Here is a 14,281-nt window from a genome sequence, read left to right as displayed (position 1 = left end):
AGCCATCACCCAGGTGGATTTCAATCTCTAATCTGATCATGAACTCTGTGCTATCTCAGCCTGAAAACCTGTGCACCGTCCTTTTGGCAAATAACCTGGGTAATACCTGTCAAGAGCAAAAAAGGATGACATTGTTTGTGCTTTCTGCTCATACTTACCAGCTCTTCAGGGAGCAAACCTGGAGCTCCTGTTCTCAATTGGAGCACAGCTGTACCTCCTGAGGCCAGCTTGCCTTGCTCATCTCTCAGAACTCCCTCTGACGCTGGATGTCTCATCAGAGCCAGGAGGCAGAGAAAATGCTGATTTCTTACCCTAGAGATGTGTGCTTTTTCACAGCAACCTGTACTATTTGAGCTCTCGGTATAGCTGACTTGAGTCTTTGGTCCAAAAGAAAATTTAGGCTGAAGGAGAATCTGCTATTTCTATTTGCCAATATTTCAGAAAAGTGATGGTTGTATACAGCATAAACCTTCTTATCGTCTCCTTATATTCCTAGGAGTCATTAAAGATTGCTTCCCTTGGAAGCCCTTGGCAGTGTGTTTGTCTACTTATGCTGAGTTTGGCTACTAGACACACTGATGGTTTCTAGACTGTAGTGTAAAAGGCAACTTAATAGCATGGAAAACATTGACCCCCAAAGCCCATTACCCTTGCAGGATAAGTGTGAAATAAAACACAGGCCCTCACTCTGAGACTATTGACTTGAAACTGTGTGCAAAATGAATGTAGTTATTTCTTCAAATTACCTGACTCACACCTGATGAGGCAAGTGGAACCTGTGAATTAGGCATGAAATGATAGCAAACTGGTTCACTCAAAGAGAATACTTCAGAGAGAAGCCATCCTGCTGCTTTGGGAAAAAGCCATTTGGATAGAGTTTAAAGCTCCGTTAAATGTGGTCTTTAATCAATGCAATCCTGGTCAAACTGTCTAACGCTGCTCACTTGGTGGACTTTGATGGTTCTTTAAGAGAGTCTACTCCAGGAGTTCCCATCATGGCTCAGTGGTTAACAAATCTGACTAGGAACCATGAGGTTGCAGGTTCGATCCCTGGCCTTGCTTAGTGGGTTGAGGATCCAGTGTTGCCATGAGCTGTGGTGGAGGTTGCAGACGTGGCTCAGATCTGGCGTTGCTGTGGCTCTGGCGTAGGCCCGTGGCTACAGCTCCAGTTTGACCCCTAGCCTGGGAACCTCCATATGCTGTAGGAGCAGCCCAAGAAATGAAAAAAAAAAAAAAAAAAAAAAAAAAAAGAGTCTATTCTTATATGATAATATCTCTACAAATGAAATGAAATGATTTGCTAAGTAATTGGTAAGATGACACAACCTGAAATCTTATTCTGTGTAATTGAGTCACTTAGTCTTTATGATTTTAGGTCCCTAAATATAACGTGGGGCTAACAGAATATGTGTCCTGCCTATATCACAAGGTTGTAAAGATCAAACAGGATAAGGTATGGACAGCTCTTGATAAACATAGAACTTTGTTTGTTGTAACATAATCACCTCTGTTTCAGAAATCATAAATTTTGCTTTATCTTCTGTCAATCACTGAGTGTTGAGAAGGTTCTGTAGTATCACAACACTGCCCCAGTGTATCAGCACCAGCACTCGTAACTACCAAGGACTACCGCAAACCCTTAGGAGACTTAAAAAAAAAAAAATAGTATAAGCCCTGAGTAAAACAGCCAAGAACTTAAGCTGAAAATGTCATAGATAATGTCCTGTAATTGGTCATTTTACCAGCCCAGAAGGAAAAGTATATTTTCATTGGTTGGTGATGGCTATAGCAGACAATTCTGGCAGCACCAAAGCTGGAAAGTGAGAGCAAGAAAAGGCTGGTGTATTAGGGTTTTCCAGAGATACAAAACAATAGGATAGATATGTATATTCTAGTAGAAAGATAAGAGTTATTTACTTATTATAGGGATTGCTTTACATGATTTTGGTGGCCAAGAGGCCACTTGCAAGCTGGAGAACCAGGAAAGCTTGTATAATTCAGCTTGAGTCAAAAAGGATGAGAACTAGGGGAGCCAGTAGTTTGAGCCCTGGTTGGAATCTGAAGGCCCAAGAACCATGGGCACCAATGTCCAAGGGCAGAAGAAGATGACTGTCCCAGTTAACCAGAGAGCTAATTTATTCTTCTCTGTCTTTTGGTTCTAGTCAAGGCCCCAGTAAATTGGGTGATACCCACCTGCATTGGTGAGGACAATCCACTTTATTCAGTTTCAACTGCTAACCCATTCAAATTCTAGTTTCTTCTGGAAACACCTTCACAGATACACCCAGCAACAATATTTTACCAGCTGCCTGGGCATCCCTTAGCCTCGTCAAGCTAACACATTAAATTAACCGTCACGGCTGAAGAAGAGATGAGAGAAAAAAAGAAAGAGCAGACAGTTCAGGAGAAAATAGCATAAAGCAATAGCAACAATTGAAAGTGATTAGAAGGGCAAGAAGAAGAAGCCCCAGATCAGTGGATAAAAAAATTGTAAAGTTTTTAGGTTCAGTCCAGGGATGCAAATACAGAGATCATATGGGGTAAATTTCCCATCTTGTGTCCACAGCAGACAATTAATCATTGTTTTCTCTCTATTTGGTCAGGGCATCTGAGTTACAAGGCAGAGCTGTCTCAATGCTGAAGTGCTTACTTGGTGGGAATGTGAAGAGTCTTACCTAGAGCCTATTGGAACAGTGTGAGAAAAGGATGGATATAATTCATTAAATTATCTGATCTCACTTAATGAGACAAGCAGAGCTATTGGGTCAGGTTCAGAGATGCAGGTAAATGGTCCTCATAGAGTGGTCAAGACGGTGCTCTAGGTAGCTGCTACCAACTCAGTTAGAATAGGCACAAAAGATGCAATCTGTTTGCCAACCAGAATTTTATTCATCCTCCTCATATGACAATAAGGAAGTGAATAAAATAACGTGATCAAGTGCACACACAGAGTCAAACAGGCCTAAAATCTGAATTTCTCTTCCCCTAGTTGGAAACTCAAGACTCCTGATAGTTTGTAGATATTTAGCTGAAGACTGATTCCTGTAACGGTTAGGTAAGGTAGAGAAAGGAACAATTTTAGATTTTTGGGTTTAGGCTAATGGCTCTTGAGCCAGGGCTTTGAGTTTAGTGTATTAGTTTGCTTGGGCTGCTTTAACAAAGTACTGTGGATTGTGGGACTTACTTTATTGTCTCATAGTTCTGGAGGTTAGAAGTCTGAGCTTAAGGTGTTGATTTCTTCTGAGGGCTCTGAGAAAAACTGTTCCCTGCCTCTCCCCTAGCTTCTGGTTATTTCCTGGCAATTTTTGTTGTTTCTTGGATCTTCCTGATCCCTGCTTTCAGGTTCACGTGGCATTCTTTCTGTGTGTATATGTGATCCTTGTGACCAAATTTCCCCTTTTTTATGAGGAAAAAGTTATACTGGATCAGGGACTACCCTAATGATTTCATTTTAAGTTCATCATTTGCAAAAACTCTATTTCCAAATATGGTCAGATTCTGAAGGACTAGAGGTTAGAGCTTCAACATGAATTTGGGGGACATGATTTAACTCATAGTGTGAGATTCAATTTCCTCTAAGTGTCCGGTCTCTGGCTATTGGAACCAGCCTGATGTTAGTCTAAAAGCTTCCATAAGGAAGTCATGTTTAACATTAGGGTTGATTCTTCAAGAGGTTGCCAGTAATAGACCATACAGATGAATTCATAAACCATTACGAGTACTACGTTCATTGTAAAAGGAGGGTATTCAAGGTCATGTTACTGTGGCTAAGAAGGAGAGGAAATGGTCAGGTAGAGGTGATAACCTTGCAATAGAGAAGGAAACTTGAGAGTGGGGTTTATGCTATTCTGCTGTGAGTTAGAATGGACCAAGAATAACTGCAGCTTGGGCAGCTGGCAGATACCCTTGGATGAGCCTCTGTTATATACAAAGATCTAAAGATAGAGACATGAATCAGGAGATGCCAGAAAACCGCTATGTTCTCTGCCACTGGACAGTGCTCAGAGACACAGAGCCCAGAGACACAAAGCTCTCTGCTGCCTGAGAGCCCTGTTCCCTAAGAAAAGTAGTGAAATTTGTCTTTGGTGCCCATTTTGTGCTTCTCTTTTTTTCTTATTACCCCCTTTTGAGGACACCTCCTTTCCAACTCCCTCAAACACTGGGGACCATGTTTGGTCCCTCTTCATCCTATAGAAAATGCTTCTTAAGGGGAGATCTAAAATGTATTAATTCACATTTAGGTGTGATTGATTGATGAGGGTGTAAAGTGAGCTCTGTCTTGGAACGATTTGTAAGTGATTGTCGAGGCCTTAAATTAGAGTGAAGCTCTAAGGCTAGAAATATAGAATCATCCAGTACTAAATGGCATTTCTTTTATTAGCTAATAAGCTCCCAAATTAAAATGCCAGTGTTCATTTACCCTCTAGAATTGTCGGGGATCTAGGAATTTGCTGATTACATTAGCAGTTTTTCTTTAATTCCAGGAAGATGTGGAGTAGAAAGTTAGGAAGGTATAAACCTACACTTGTTTGCCATGCTGAAATCACCTACATATTTTGTGGACAGTCTCACCTGAATTACCCAGAATTTGATAGCACAAGACTTCCTCTTCAGTTTTTTATCCTAGCCCCCTCTCTTTTTAGCTTGCTTGGAGGTGTAAAATCCAATCATGTTTGTTCCTTGGCAATCAGACAGGAAGTGCTCTCTCCACCCAGGTTTTCTTGATGGTGCCAAAAAGTGCAGAATCACTTTAATCAAAGGTCTTTCTGGGAGTTCCCACTGTGGCTCATCAGGTGAAGAACCTGACATAATGTTTGTGAAGATGCAGGTTTGATCCCTGGCCTTGCTCAGTGGGTCAAGGATCCAGCGTTGCTGCAAGCTGTGGGCATAGGTTGCAGATGTGGCTCAGATCCAGTGTTGCTGTGGCATAGGCCAGCAGCTGCAGCTCTGATTTGACCCCTGGCCTGGGAACTTCTATATGCCACAGGTGTGGCCATAAAAAGAGAAAAAAAGGGGGGGGCTTCCTCTATCTTTAAAGAATGAATTTTACCAGCTTTTGCTTTCTCTTGTCTCTGCTTGATCTCCCTCACCTTTTTGTCCAACTCACTCAAAAAGAAAGGGCATAGATCTCTTGGTACAGGTTAGGTGTGAGGGTAGGGATAGAGAATCTGTCAGAGGTGAGGATGGTCTGGACTGAACATTTCTTTGATCCTGACTTAACCCCTTGCTGTCCCTCAGTGGCCCTGGAGCATGGCTTGGTCAGCCACTGAAGGTGGTTGTCAGCTACCATGGGGTCTTCCTGAAAGAGAGCCAACACCCCCTTCCCTCAGGATAGTTCACAGTACCCTTCAGAGGGGCAGGCAGGATTCCTCCCAGGAAATTAACACCAAATCAGGAAATCCCTGCTCTTGTTCTCTCTTCAGCAATTGACCTGTCAACTTTATAGGACATATTAGCAAGTGGTGGGTGCAGGCATTAGGACCAGCAGATAATAAATAATTCAGTAAGATGTACATTCCAGAAAACAAAGCCGATGTGATTGGCGATTTCTTTGATAAGTAGAATGTTTCTAAACACTCAGCACATTATGCTGTTATCACAGAAGCTAAGTTTAGAAATTATTTTCCATGAAAATAATGGCTGGGGGAAATAAAAGTTCTGGGAAGACCAACCAGAGTTACATTTAAATAGCTTTTCTGGAGCAAATGCATTTTTAAGGGAACTGTTGACTCACTGAGTATCTTTGGCCTTCAGATTCAGCAGGTGCCATTACATGCTCTGAGGCTTCACTTCTGCAGAGAGTGGAAGGGTGAAGATTCAAGTCTAATTTCTCAGCAGACACCTCCAAGGCATGATATTCCTGTTTGGTTGGATGAATTCTTTGAGGGGCATAGTGGAATTGATCTTTGGCTTGCTTGACTGACTGACTGCCTTCTATCCTTTAGTTTCTAGTTATATTTATTTGATGTACATAAAAAATTCAAATACTCCAAAAACAAAAACATTCTTCTTCCCCCAAAAAACTCCAAAAAGTACCAAAAATCCCCTAAAATGTGAAGTCTCCTTCCATTCTTGACATAGTTTCCTAGTTCTGTTCCCTCTAGGCAGCCACCATTAGCAATTTCTTGTGTGTCTTTCCAAAGATCTACCAAGCAAATATTAATATATGTGTATTTCTCTCATATGTATAATCTGTCTCTCTCTCATATGTATAATCATACTATCCATGCTTTACTATACTTTGCTTTTTTCATTAAACCATATGTTTTGGCCATTGATCTATCTGTGCCATAATTTATCTAGTCAGTTCCCTATTGATGTTTGAGATGTTTTAATCTTTGTTTGAAGTGACTTCTAAGGTGGAGGTGGGGGTAGGGTACATGTGCAGAGACTCTGGGCTTTTCTTTCATTTATCTATCTATCTATCTATCTGTCTATCTATTTATTTATTTATTTAGTGTTTTGAGGGCTGAATCCACAGCATACGGAAGTTCCCTGGCTAGGGGTTGAATCAGAGCTACAGCTGCTGGCCTACACCACAGCCACAGCAATGACTGATCTGAGCCACATCTACAACCTACACCACAGCTCATGGCAACTCTTAACTGCATCCTCATGGATCCTAGTCAGATTCATTTCCACTGAGCCACAATGGGAACTCCCTGCACTTTGTTTTAATACTTTGTAGGTACTTGTAGATTTCTGGGACAATTGAAGGGGCATTGATGGGTGTTGGTTGGGGAAAGGAAATAGGACAGAAGTCTAGTGGGGTCTGGGTGAAGTCTTGCTACATGAAATGTGATTTCATTCTCTCCTTCACCTCCCTCAGTTAATCCTCAGTAAAAGTGACATTATTGGCCAATGCTTTTGGCAGTCATTTGTTTTTTCAGCAAATATTTTTGCATTCCTTCCAGGTGCTAGGCACTGCTTTAGGTGTTTTCTCCCCAGCACAGCAGTGAACAAAACTAAGTCCCTGCTTTCATGTTGTTTACATCCAGTGGAGAAAAATAAAATTAAAAGCAGAAAAATAAATAAATTTGCTCAAGACAGAGTAGGACAGGGGCTGGAGAGCTGCAAAGGATGTTAGAATTGACTTCCTTGGAGGTGATGCTGTGTGTGTTCAGATTGGGCACTGAGGCTGCCGGGCAAGTGCCACCGCATCTGGGTTACTGGTGTGACCAGTGTCCTCCTGCAATCTCCCATTCTAAATTCCCAAAGGAGTCTGCCTCCAGCTGGGTGTTGCCAGCGGATGCTGCCTCTGTAGCCAGGAATGAAGCACCATTTCTTTTCAAGGTCTGTGATGGAAGTTCTTGGGGAGGGAGAGGGGAGTAGGGAGAGAGAACTAGAATAAGGGGACGGCAGTCTAGGGAAAAAATGTGGATATTCTATACTCGGATTAATTCAACATCACTGAATCACCAAAGGGCTTCTCATCATTCACTGTTTAGCAGGGGGCAGGGAAAATTATTCATTATTCAACATGAGATGAAATAAAAACGCCTCACTTTGTAAAACATGCAAGGTTACCTACTATGGTAACTGCTCCCAGAGTTTTAATATGTCTGCAGCATGGCTAATTAATTTGCTCTCGGCTTCATTGGAATTCCTATTGGAGATGATTGTCTTGGTAATAGCACCAACCACAGAGAGCGAGAACATCAGAAATACCATTTGGGGCTGCTGGCACAATCCGCATCTTTCTCAGGACTTTCTCAGCCACCAGAGAGGAAGGTCCCTGTTTGTCCCTCTCAGACTGGTAGGGCAGGTAGGGTTTTCCAGAAGTTGCAATGGCCCATAAGATTATATGTGTTATAGTTTAGAATCCAGGCTTTGCAGTCAGACTTGCCTGGAATCTCACATTTACTAGCAGCTACTTAGTGTGCAATCTCAGGCATTCAACATCACAGTTTCCTTACCTGTAAAGTTAGAATAATTTTAGTACCTACCTCAGAGAGATGCTATAAATATTATAGTGGGGGGGGGGACTTGTAAAGCACCTGGTCTGTCATAAACTCTCATAGGGCTCTTCTTCTCATTCTTCTCCTCGTTCTTCATCACCACCACCATCATCATCACCATCTTTTTTTTTTTTTTTTTTTCTGCCTGTGTGTCTAATTTTTGTGTAAGATTTGAGGTATTATGTTCAAACTAGAAAAATGATAAAGGGCAGTATTAGCACAACTGTTCTCATCTTCTAAGGCCACAAGGAAATAAGAAATTGAGTAACCTGAACCCTGGTTGGTCGAGGCTTTGCTGCTGCTACATGATTTGGATCAACGCTTTCATCTCTCTGGGATCCACCTTCCTCTTTTGTAGGATAGAGAGATGGGAATTAAAGATTAGGTCCTGTCCTGCTCCAAGGGGGTAGTGTCTGACCGCACCGAAGGAAGTTAAGGTGTGTTTGGCAGTAAGTAGCGAAGTAACCAATTAACAGTGACTTAAACAAATGACGTAGACTTAAAAAAATTCTGAGCACATTTTATTTTATTTTTTTGTCTTTTTAGGGCCGCATGCGCAGCATATGGGGATTCCCAGGCTAGGGGTCGAATCTGAGCATTAGCTTCCAGCTCATGCCATAGCCACAGCAATGCCAGATCTGAGCCACATGTGTGACCTACACCATAGCTCACAGCAATGCTGGATCCTTAACCCACTGAACAAGGCCAAGGATGGAACCTGAATCCTTATGGATCCTAGTCAGATTCGTTTCCGCTGAGCTACGATGGGACAGGAATTCCCCTGAGCAACTTTTAGAAAACTGTATTCAGCTATGTGTAAAAAAGATTGTATATTATAACCAAGTTGGGGTAGTTTTCTCTTTGCATCCTCTGAATGTAGCCCATTCTGTAACTCACTTAACACACACATATATTAGAGAACATTGGTGGTGTAACATTAGAGAACATTGGTGGTGTATGATGTATCTTTGAATTTCTAGCTCAGTATTTTGTTAAATAAGTTTCTGTTATTTAAATGAAAAAATCAGAAGGAGTGCAAAATCCTGGGTAATGATCATAATACCCTGTTCCTTACTGCCAGGTGTGTCTCGAGTCCATCAACAACTTGTAAATTAGATTGTTGAGACTTCTGCTTTTAGTCTAATGATTTGCATATATAATACCTCAGGAGCTCTTAATACACCACAAGAATATTATTAAGCAACAATTAACCTTGTGAACAAAAGAGAAGTCACAAACATTATTTACTACTTTGCCAGTCTTAATAAAGACCTAATGTGCTAATAGCGTCTCATGGAGACAGCTGCCATCAGTTAAGTAAAAACATCATTAAGTTGTAATCGCAAATATCAATACAGGCATAGTTTTCTGATTGCTGACAGGCATTAACTGGTTTATGGGTATCCATTCCAATAGCTTGCTGTTGTATTGTGTTATTTTATGACTATCTATTAAACACATCCACATCTACACACATTTATTGAAAGTTATAGCCGAGAGGCACTTAAAGAACATCTTGCCCAACATTTTTCAAACTGTGGCCCAAATATGTTAGGGTTTTCTGGAAGTCTCTGAAGGGACTTTCTGGATGTTGGAAGGTCAGACAGTATACAGATCTATGGGCGAAGCAGGGCATTTCGATATGACTACAATGATGCAAAGTTCATCTTGGCTTAATTTTGAGGCAGATACTGTGTCGTGGCCCAGCTGCACAAAATGATCCTGTAAAATCATAAAACCACGGGTCCTTATTATCAATAATGTGTGCATGGCTACCCTTGGTCCTTACTCTACCCCAATCCCTACACCTATTGCCATGATTTTCATTTTCTATTCTATTCACTTATCTATTGTTTGAATTTTTATGCATATTTATTACTTCTACTCAGAAAAAATATTAAAGATATTTCTTAGAAGTCTGATTAAACTGGGATAGGTTCTTAGGAGCATCAGGCTTATCTCACCAAGCCAGCATTACACAGGAATATTATGAAATGGAAATGTATATTATCACAAGTTCTGAGAGAACTGCTAGAAATATAATTGGCAATTTTCTGTGCAGTCTGGAACTGAGAATAAGGGGCTAAATATCAGTATGCATAGTGTCTTTAACTCTGGATGGATGAATGAGAGGATTTTAGACATAGACCAGCCAAGGCGTAAGTAAATTATTAAGTAATTCCCGGGCCTCATCCTGTCTTGGAACCTCATCCACCTTTACCACATGCCTCAGCTTGACCTCGCCCCTACTTTACCCTGGCATGGTGTTGGCAGTGGGAAAGCTAAGTAGAGTGTGGGCCTACTGGTTTTTCATATCACTTGGTGTATTAGTTTCCTGTGGCTGCTGTAACAAATGACCACACTCTTGATGGCTTAAAACAATAGAAATGCATTATCTCATAGTACCTGAGGCAGTATTCAAATATCCAGGTGTTGGCAGGGCTGTGCGTCCTCTGAAGCTTCTAGGGTTGGAGGTTTCCTTGTCTGGTGGCTCCAAGTGTTCCTTGGCATATGGCTGCATCACTCTGGTCTCTGCCCCTGTTTTCACATAACCTTTTCCTTTGTGACTGTGTCTTCTCCTCTTCTCTCTTTTACAGGGACACTTCCATTGGATTAATGGCCCACACAGATAATCCAGTATCATCGCCTCATCTCAAAGTCCTTAAGTTCCTCTATAAAGACCCTCTTCCTAAATAAGGTAACATTCAACCTTTTATATATAAGGTAATAGTCATAAGTCCTGGGGATTAGGATGTGGATAGATCTTTGGGGAGCCACCACTCAACCCACTCTATTTGGTAATTTAAAAAGAAAATTGGTAATTTTTTAAAAAAGTTGAAAGTTTAATTGGTTGTATTTTCCCCTTAGTCAGAATATTCCTTGATATCAAAACATCTGCCAATATCCAAAGGCCACTTATCTGATTCTGGAGTTCACCTCTACTTCAGCCAGAGACACTTATGTACTTTTGGTTGTTCTACGTGAGCTCGGACCAGAGTAAAACATACACAACTAAATGTAATCGGAAGCTCCCACTTAACATCATTTTTCTGTGAGAAAACAGAGACCCAGAGTTTAAAAGAACACTGCTTTTGAGTCCAAAGGGCTGCAAATTTCCTCCACCTTATCTTCACCAACCCCCAGTTCTGGGACTGTGGTTACATCACCTAATTTCATGACTTCTTAGATTCCTCGTTGATAAAGAAATGATACTAATACTTCTACCTTTAAGTTGCTAGAATTGTTATGAGTATAATAATGCTTTGAAAATAGGTATTAAGTTCTCTTTGTGCTATTATGATGATTTTTTAATATATATTTGAAATTACCCTTGAAATGCATTTGTGCCTCTACATTGAAAGAGAACAGGCAAAACAGATAATTATGCACTCTGAGTTAGAAGGGATTTACTCCTCCATTATAGCCTGCAGCTACCCAAGGAGCTATTGAAAACACACACAAAAATTATAATTTAAACTTTTAGAAAGGGAAGTAAAGAGGCAGCTATGAATAACAGGACCAGTTTAGAGCAGAGTTGGCAAATTCACAATCTCAAAGAGGCCAGGCAGGTGATATAAATAAATAAAGCAGGGTGAGAGTAAGAAAAAAAGTAACATGTATGTAATGGAAAATAGTAATGGATATAATGGTTGGGGGCAACGACAAGGAGCAGTGGGGCTTGTAGTGAATTGGGGGCTGGGAAGCATTACTTGGTTCAGTCTGAGGAAAACTGCTCATCTTCAATTGCCAGCTTGTGATGCAAGCCTAGCAGGCTAGACCTTCCAAGGCAGAAATAATGGATTTTTAGATGATATAGTTTTGTATTATTAGTTGATTAGGCTAGCCTATGCTGTGATTGCAAATCACTCCTAAATCCAAATGGTTTTTACCCCAAAATTTCTCCTCCCTCACATGAAGTTCTCTGGGAGTCTGAGCAAGTCTCTGGGGCAGATTCCCATCAGGCATCAAGCCAGCAAGCCAGGCTCCACCATCTCGGCATTAGGTCTCCACATTCCCAGGGGCCAGGTGTTATGGGTTGACGTGCGTCCTTCTAAAAAGATGTGTTGGAGCCTTAGTCCCCAGTACCTGAGAATGAGATCTTAATTTAGAGATAGGGTCTTTACAAAGGTAATCACTTTAAAACGAGGTCAGGGAGTTCCCACTGTGGCTCAGCCGGTTAGGAACCCGACATACTTTCCATGAAATTGTGGGTTCGATCTCTGGCCTTGTTCAGTGGGTTAAGGATCCAGCATTGCCGTATCTGGGGCCTAGGCAGTCTTAAAAAGAAAATAAATAAATACGTAAACAAATAAATAAATGAGGTCACTAGGTGGGCCCTATAGCAATATAACTGGTATCTTTCTAAAAGGGGAAATTTTGGACACAGACGGAAACAGCCACACAGGGAGAATGCCATGTGAAAATTTGCACTTACCTGCCACGAGCCACGGAGCTACCAGAAGTGAGGAGAGAGGCCTGGAACAAATCCTTCCCTAGCACCTTCAGAAGGAGCATGGCCCTGCTAACCCCTTGATTTCAAGCTTCTAGCCTCTAGAACTCTGAGACAATAATTTCTGTGGTTTAAGCCACTCAGTTTGTGGCAGCAGCCCTGGGAAACCAATACACTGAGAAAGAGTAGGGAACACACTCTTTTCCCTGACTTTGCCTCAAAGACACACGTCATTTCTGCTCATGGTCCATTGGCCAGAAGCAGTCATGTGGCCACACCTACTACTACGGGGCTGGGAAGTTTGCCCAGAAGAGGGTAAATGTAGGTTAGTGAGCATTAGTGTTATCTACTCTCTACTCCTGATTTTAGTGTTAGCCACTATTCAGTTTGAAAAAAAGAAAATAAGACTGAACAAGCCTTCATTGAATAAGTTAAACAAACCCTCCCTTTGTTGGGGGTCTCACCAGGTAGTACCAGACTGGGACCTGACATGGGGACAAAGCCACAAGCAATGCTGCCCTGTTCATAGAGTGAGATTTGTTCTTCTGAGGCAATGTGGTTTGGTCATGGGCAGGGATAAGCAGGTAGGATAAGTACAGTTGGTGCATGGAGCCTTCAATATCAATCAAGTGGAGGTGTGAACTTGGAGAAAGGGTTCCAGAACCTGAGAATTAGAACAACACGGGGATCTTGAAAAGGAGGGGGTGCACAGAACACCACTCTCTAATAGTTTTTAGCTGGAGCTGATTTTTTTTTTTTCCATTTTATGCTCTCTTATCCTCTTTTTCTTCCTTTCTGAATGCACTGTCTGTCCACTCTCCCTAGGAACCAGGTCAGTCCTACCTGGTTCCTCTGAATTATAAGCGAAGGGTAGTTCAAGAGCTGACTCTGGGAAGCTGCCCACCTTTAATGACATGATTTCTTCTCTCTCTCTCTCTCTCTCTTTTTTTTTTTTTTTGTCTTTTTAGGGCTGCATCCACGGCATATGGAAGTTCCCAGGCTAGGGGTTGAATTGGAGCAGTAGCCGCCAACCTACGCCACAGCAACTCCAGATCCGAGCTGCATCTGCAGCCTACACCACAGCTTGTGGCAATGCCAGATCCTTAACCCACTGAGCAAGGCCAGGGATCAAACTCTTGTTCTTATGGATACTAGTTAGGTTGGTTACCACTGAGCCACAACGGGAACTCCAAATGACTGATTTCTGTAAACATACAGTCTAAATTTCAAACAACCAGCTTAGGAAATAATTTTTGCAAAGCAGCTCATTGGTGAATTTGGGACCGTGTGTGTGTATGCATGCACATATTTACAACCTTGATTTATATTCAACCTAGTAACGCATTTTAAATTTATTTGTGTATAATATACTTTACTCATGTGCATATAATTTTGAAATAAAGTATCTAGATGCTTTCAACTGAATTTCGCTCAGAATATATATCATATTAACTTGGCTTATGGATCGTGCTTAAAATTATTCTTAAAGAACATGCTTGGTCGGTTTCACTGAGCCAAAATTTTTTGAATATTCTAAAAAGCAAGAGAGAGAAGTGAGACAAATTGTACTGTTCATGTACTGTGGCACAAGCTAGAGAAATATAATTGGGCTTCAGGCCAAATTCTGAAGGCAATTGGAGCTGCCTGTGTCAATTGGGCATAATTATTCCTCAGCTCCTGTTGACAGAAAGAAAAATTGGTAGTGATCCGCTTCCCAAGGCTGGGGATTCAGAGGGAATATTTGGGCTACAGATCACGGCAGATGGATGTGTGGAGAAGCCACTGATTTGTCATTTGCGGGGAGCAGGGAATCCTCCAGTTTGGAGGAGTCCTTGTGAATATGTTGCCCTGGGCCATCTGGTCTATGGCTGAA

General features: G+C 41.5%; 1 protein-coding gene across 6 annotated transcripts in view; it reads left to right on the top strand.

Moving 5' to 3' along the window:
* LOC102159623 (uncharacterized) overlaps positions 1 to 14,281 on the top strand; it is a 412,972-nt gene that overhangs the window by 112,659 nt on the left and 286,032 nt on the right. For all 6 annotated transcript variants that reach the window (XR_014810989.1, XR_014810988.1, XM_084969531.1 and 3 more), the window contains one exon: positions 10,556 to 10,656. Coding sequence is in view for 4 of the 6 variants with exons in the window: in XM_084969531.1 (XP_084825657.1) it covers positions 10,556 to 10,591 (36 nt within the window). In the remaining 2 variants the exon portion in view is untranslated. The remainder of the gene's footprint in view (positions 1 to 10,555; positions 10,657 to 14,281) is intronic.

This window comes from Sus scrofa, chromosome 7 (assembly GCF_054392235.1).
Source record: "Sus scrofa isolate SSC_HxYL_T2T_F1_AM1 chromosome 7, Sscrofa_HxYL_maternal_Yorkshire_Landrace_v2.0, whole genome shotgun sequence".
Lineage (NCBI taxonomy): Eukaryota > Metazoa > Chordata > Mammalia > Artiodactyla > Suidae > Sus > Sus scrofa.
Note: the sequence above shows the minus strand (reverse complement) of the source record. Positions and strands in the feature narration are given on the sequence as shown.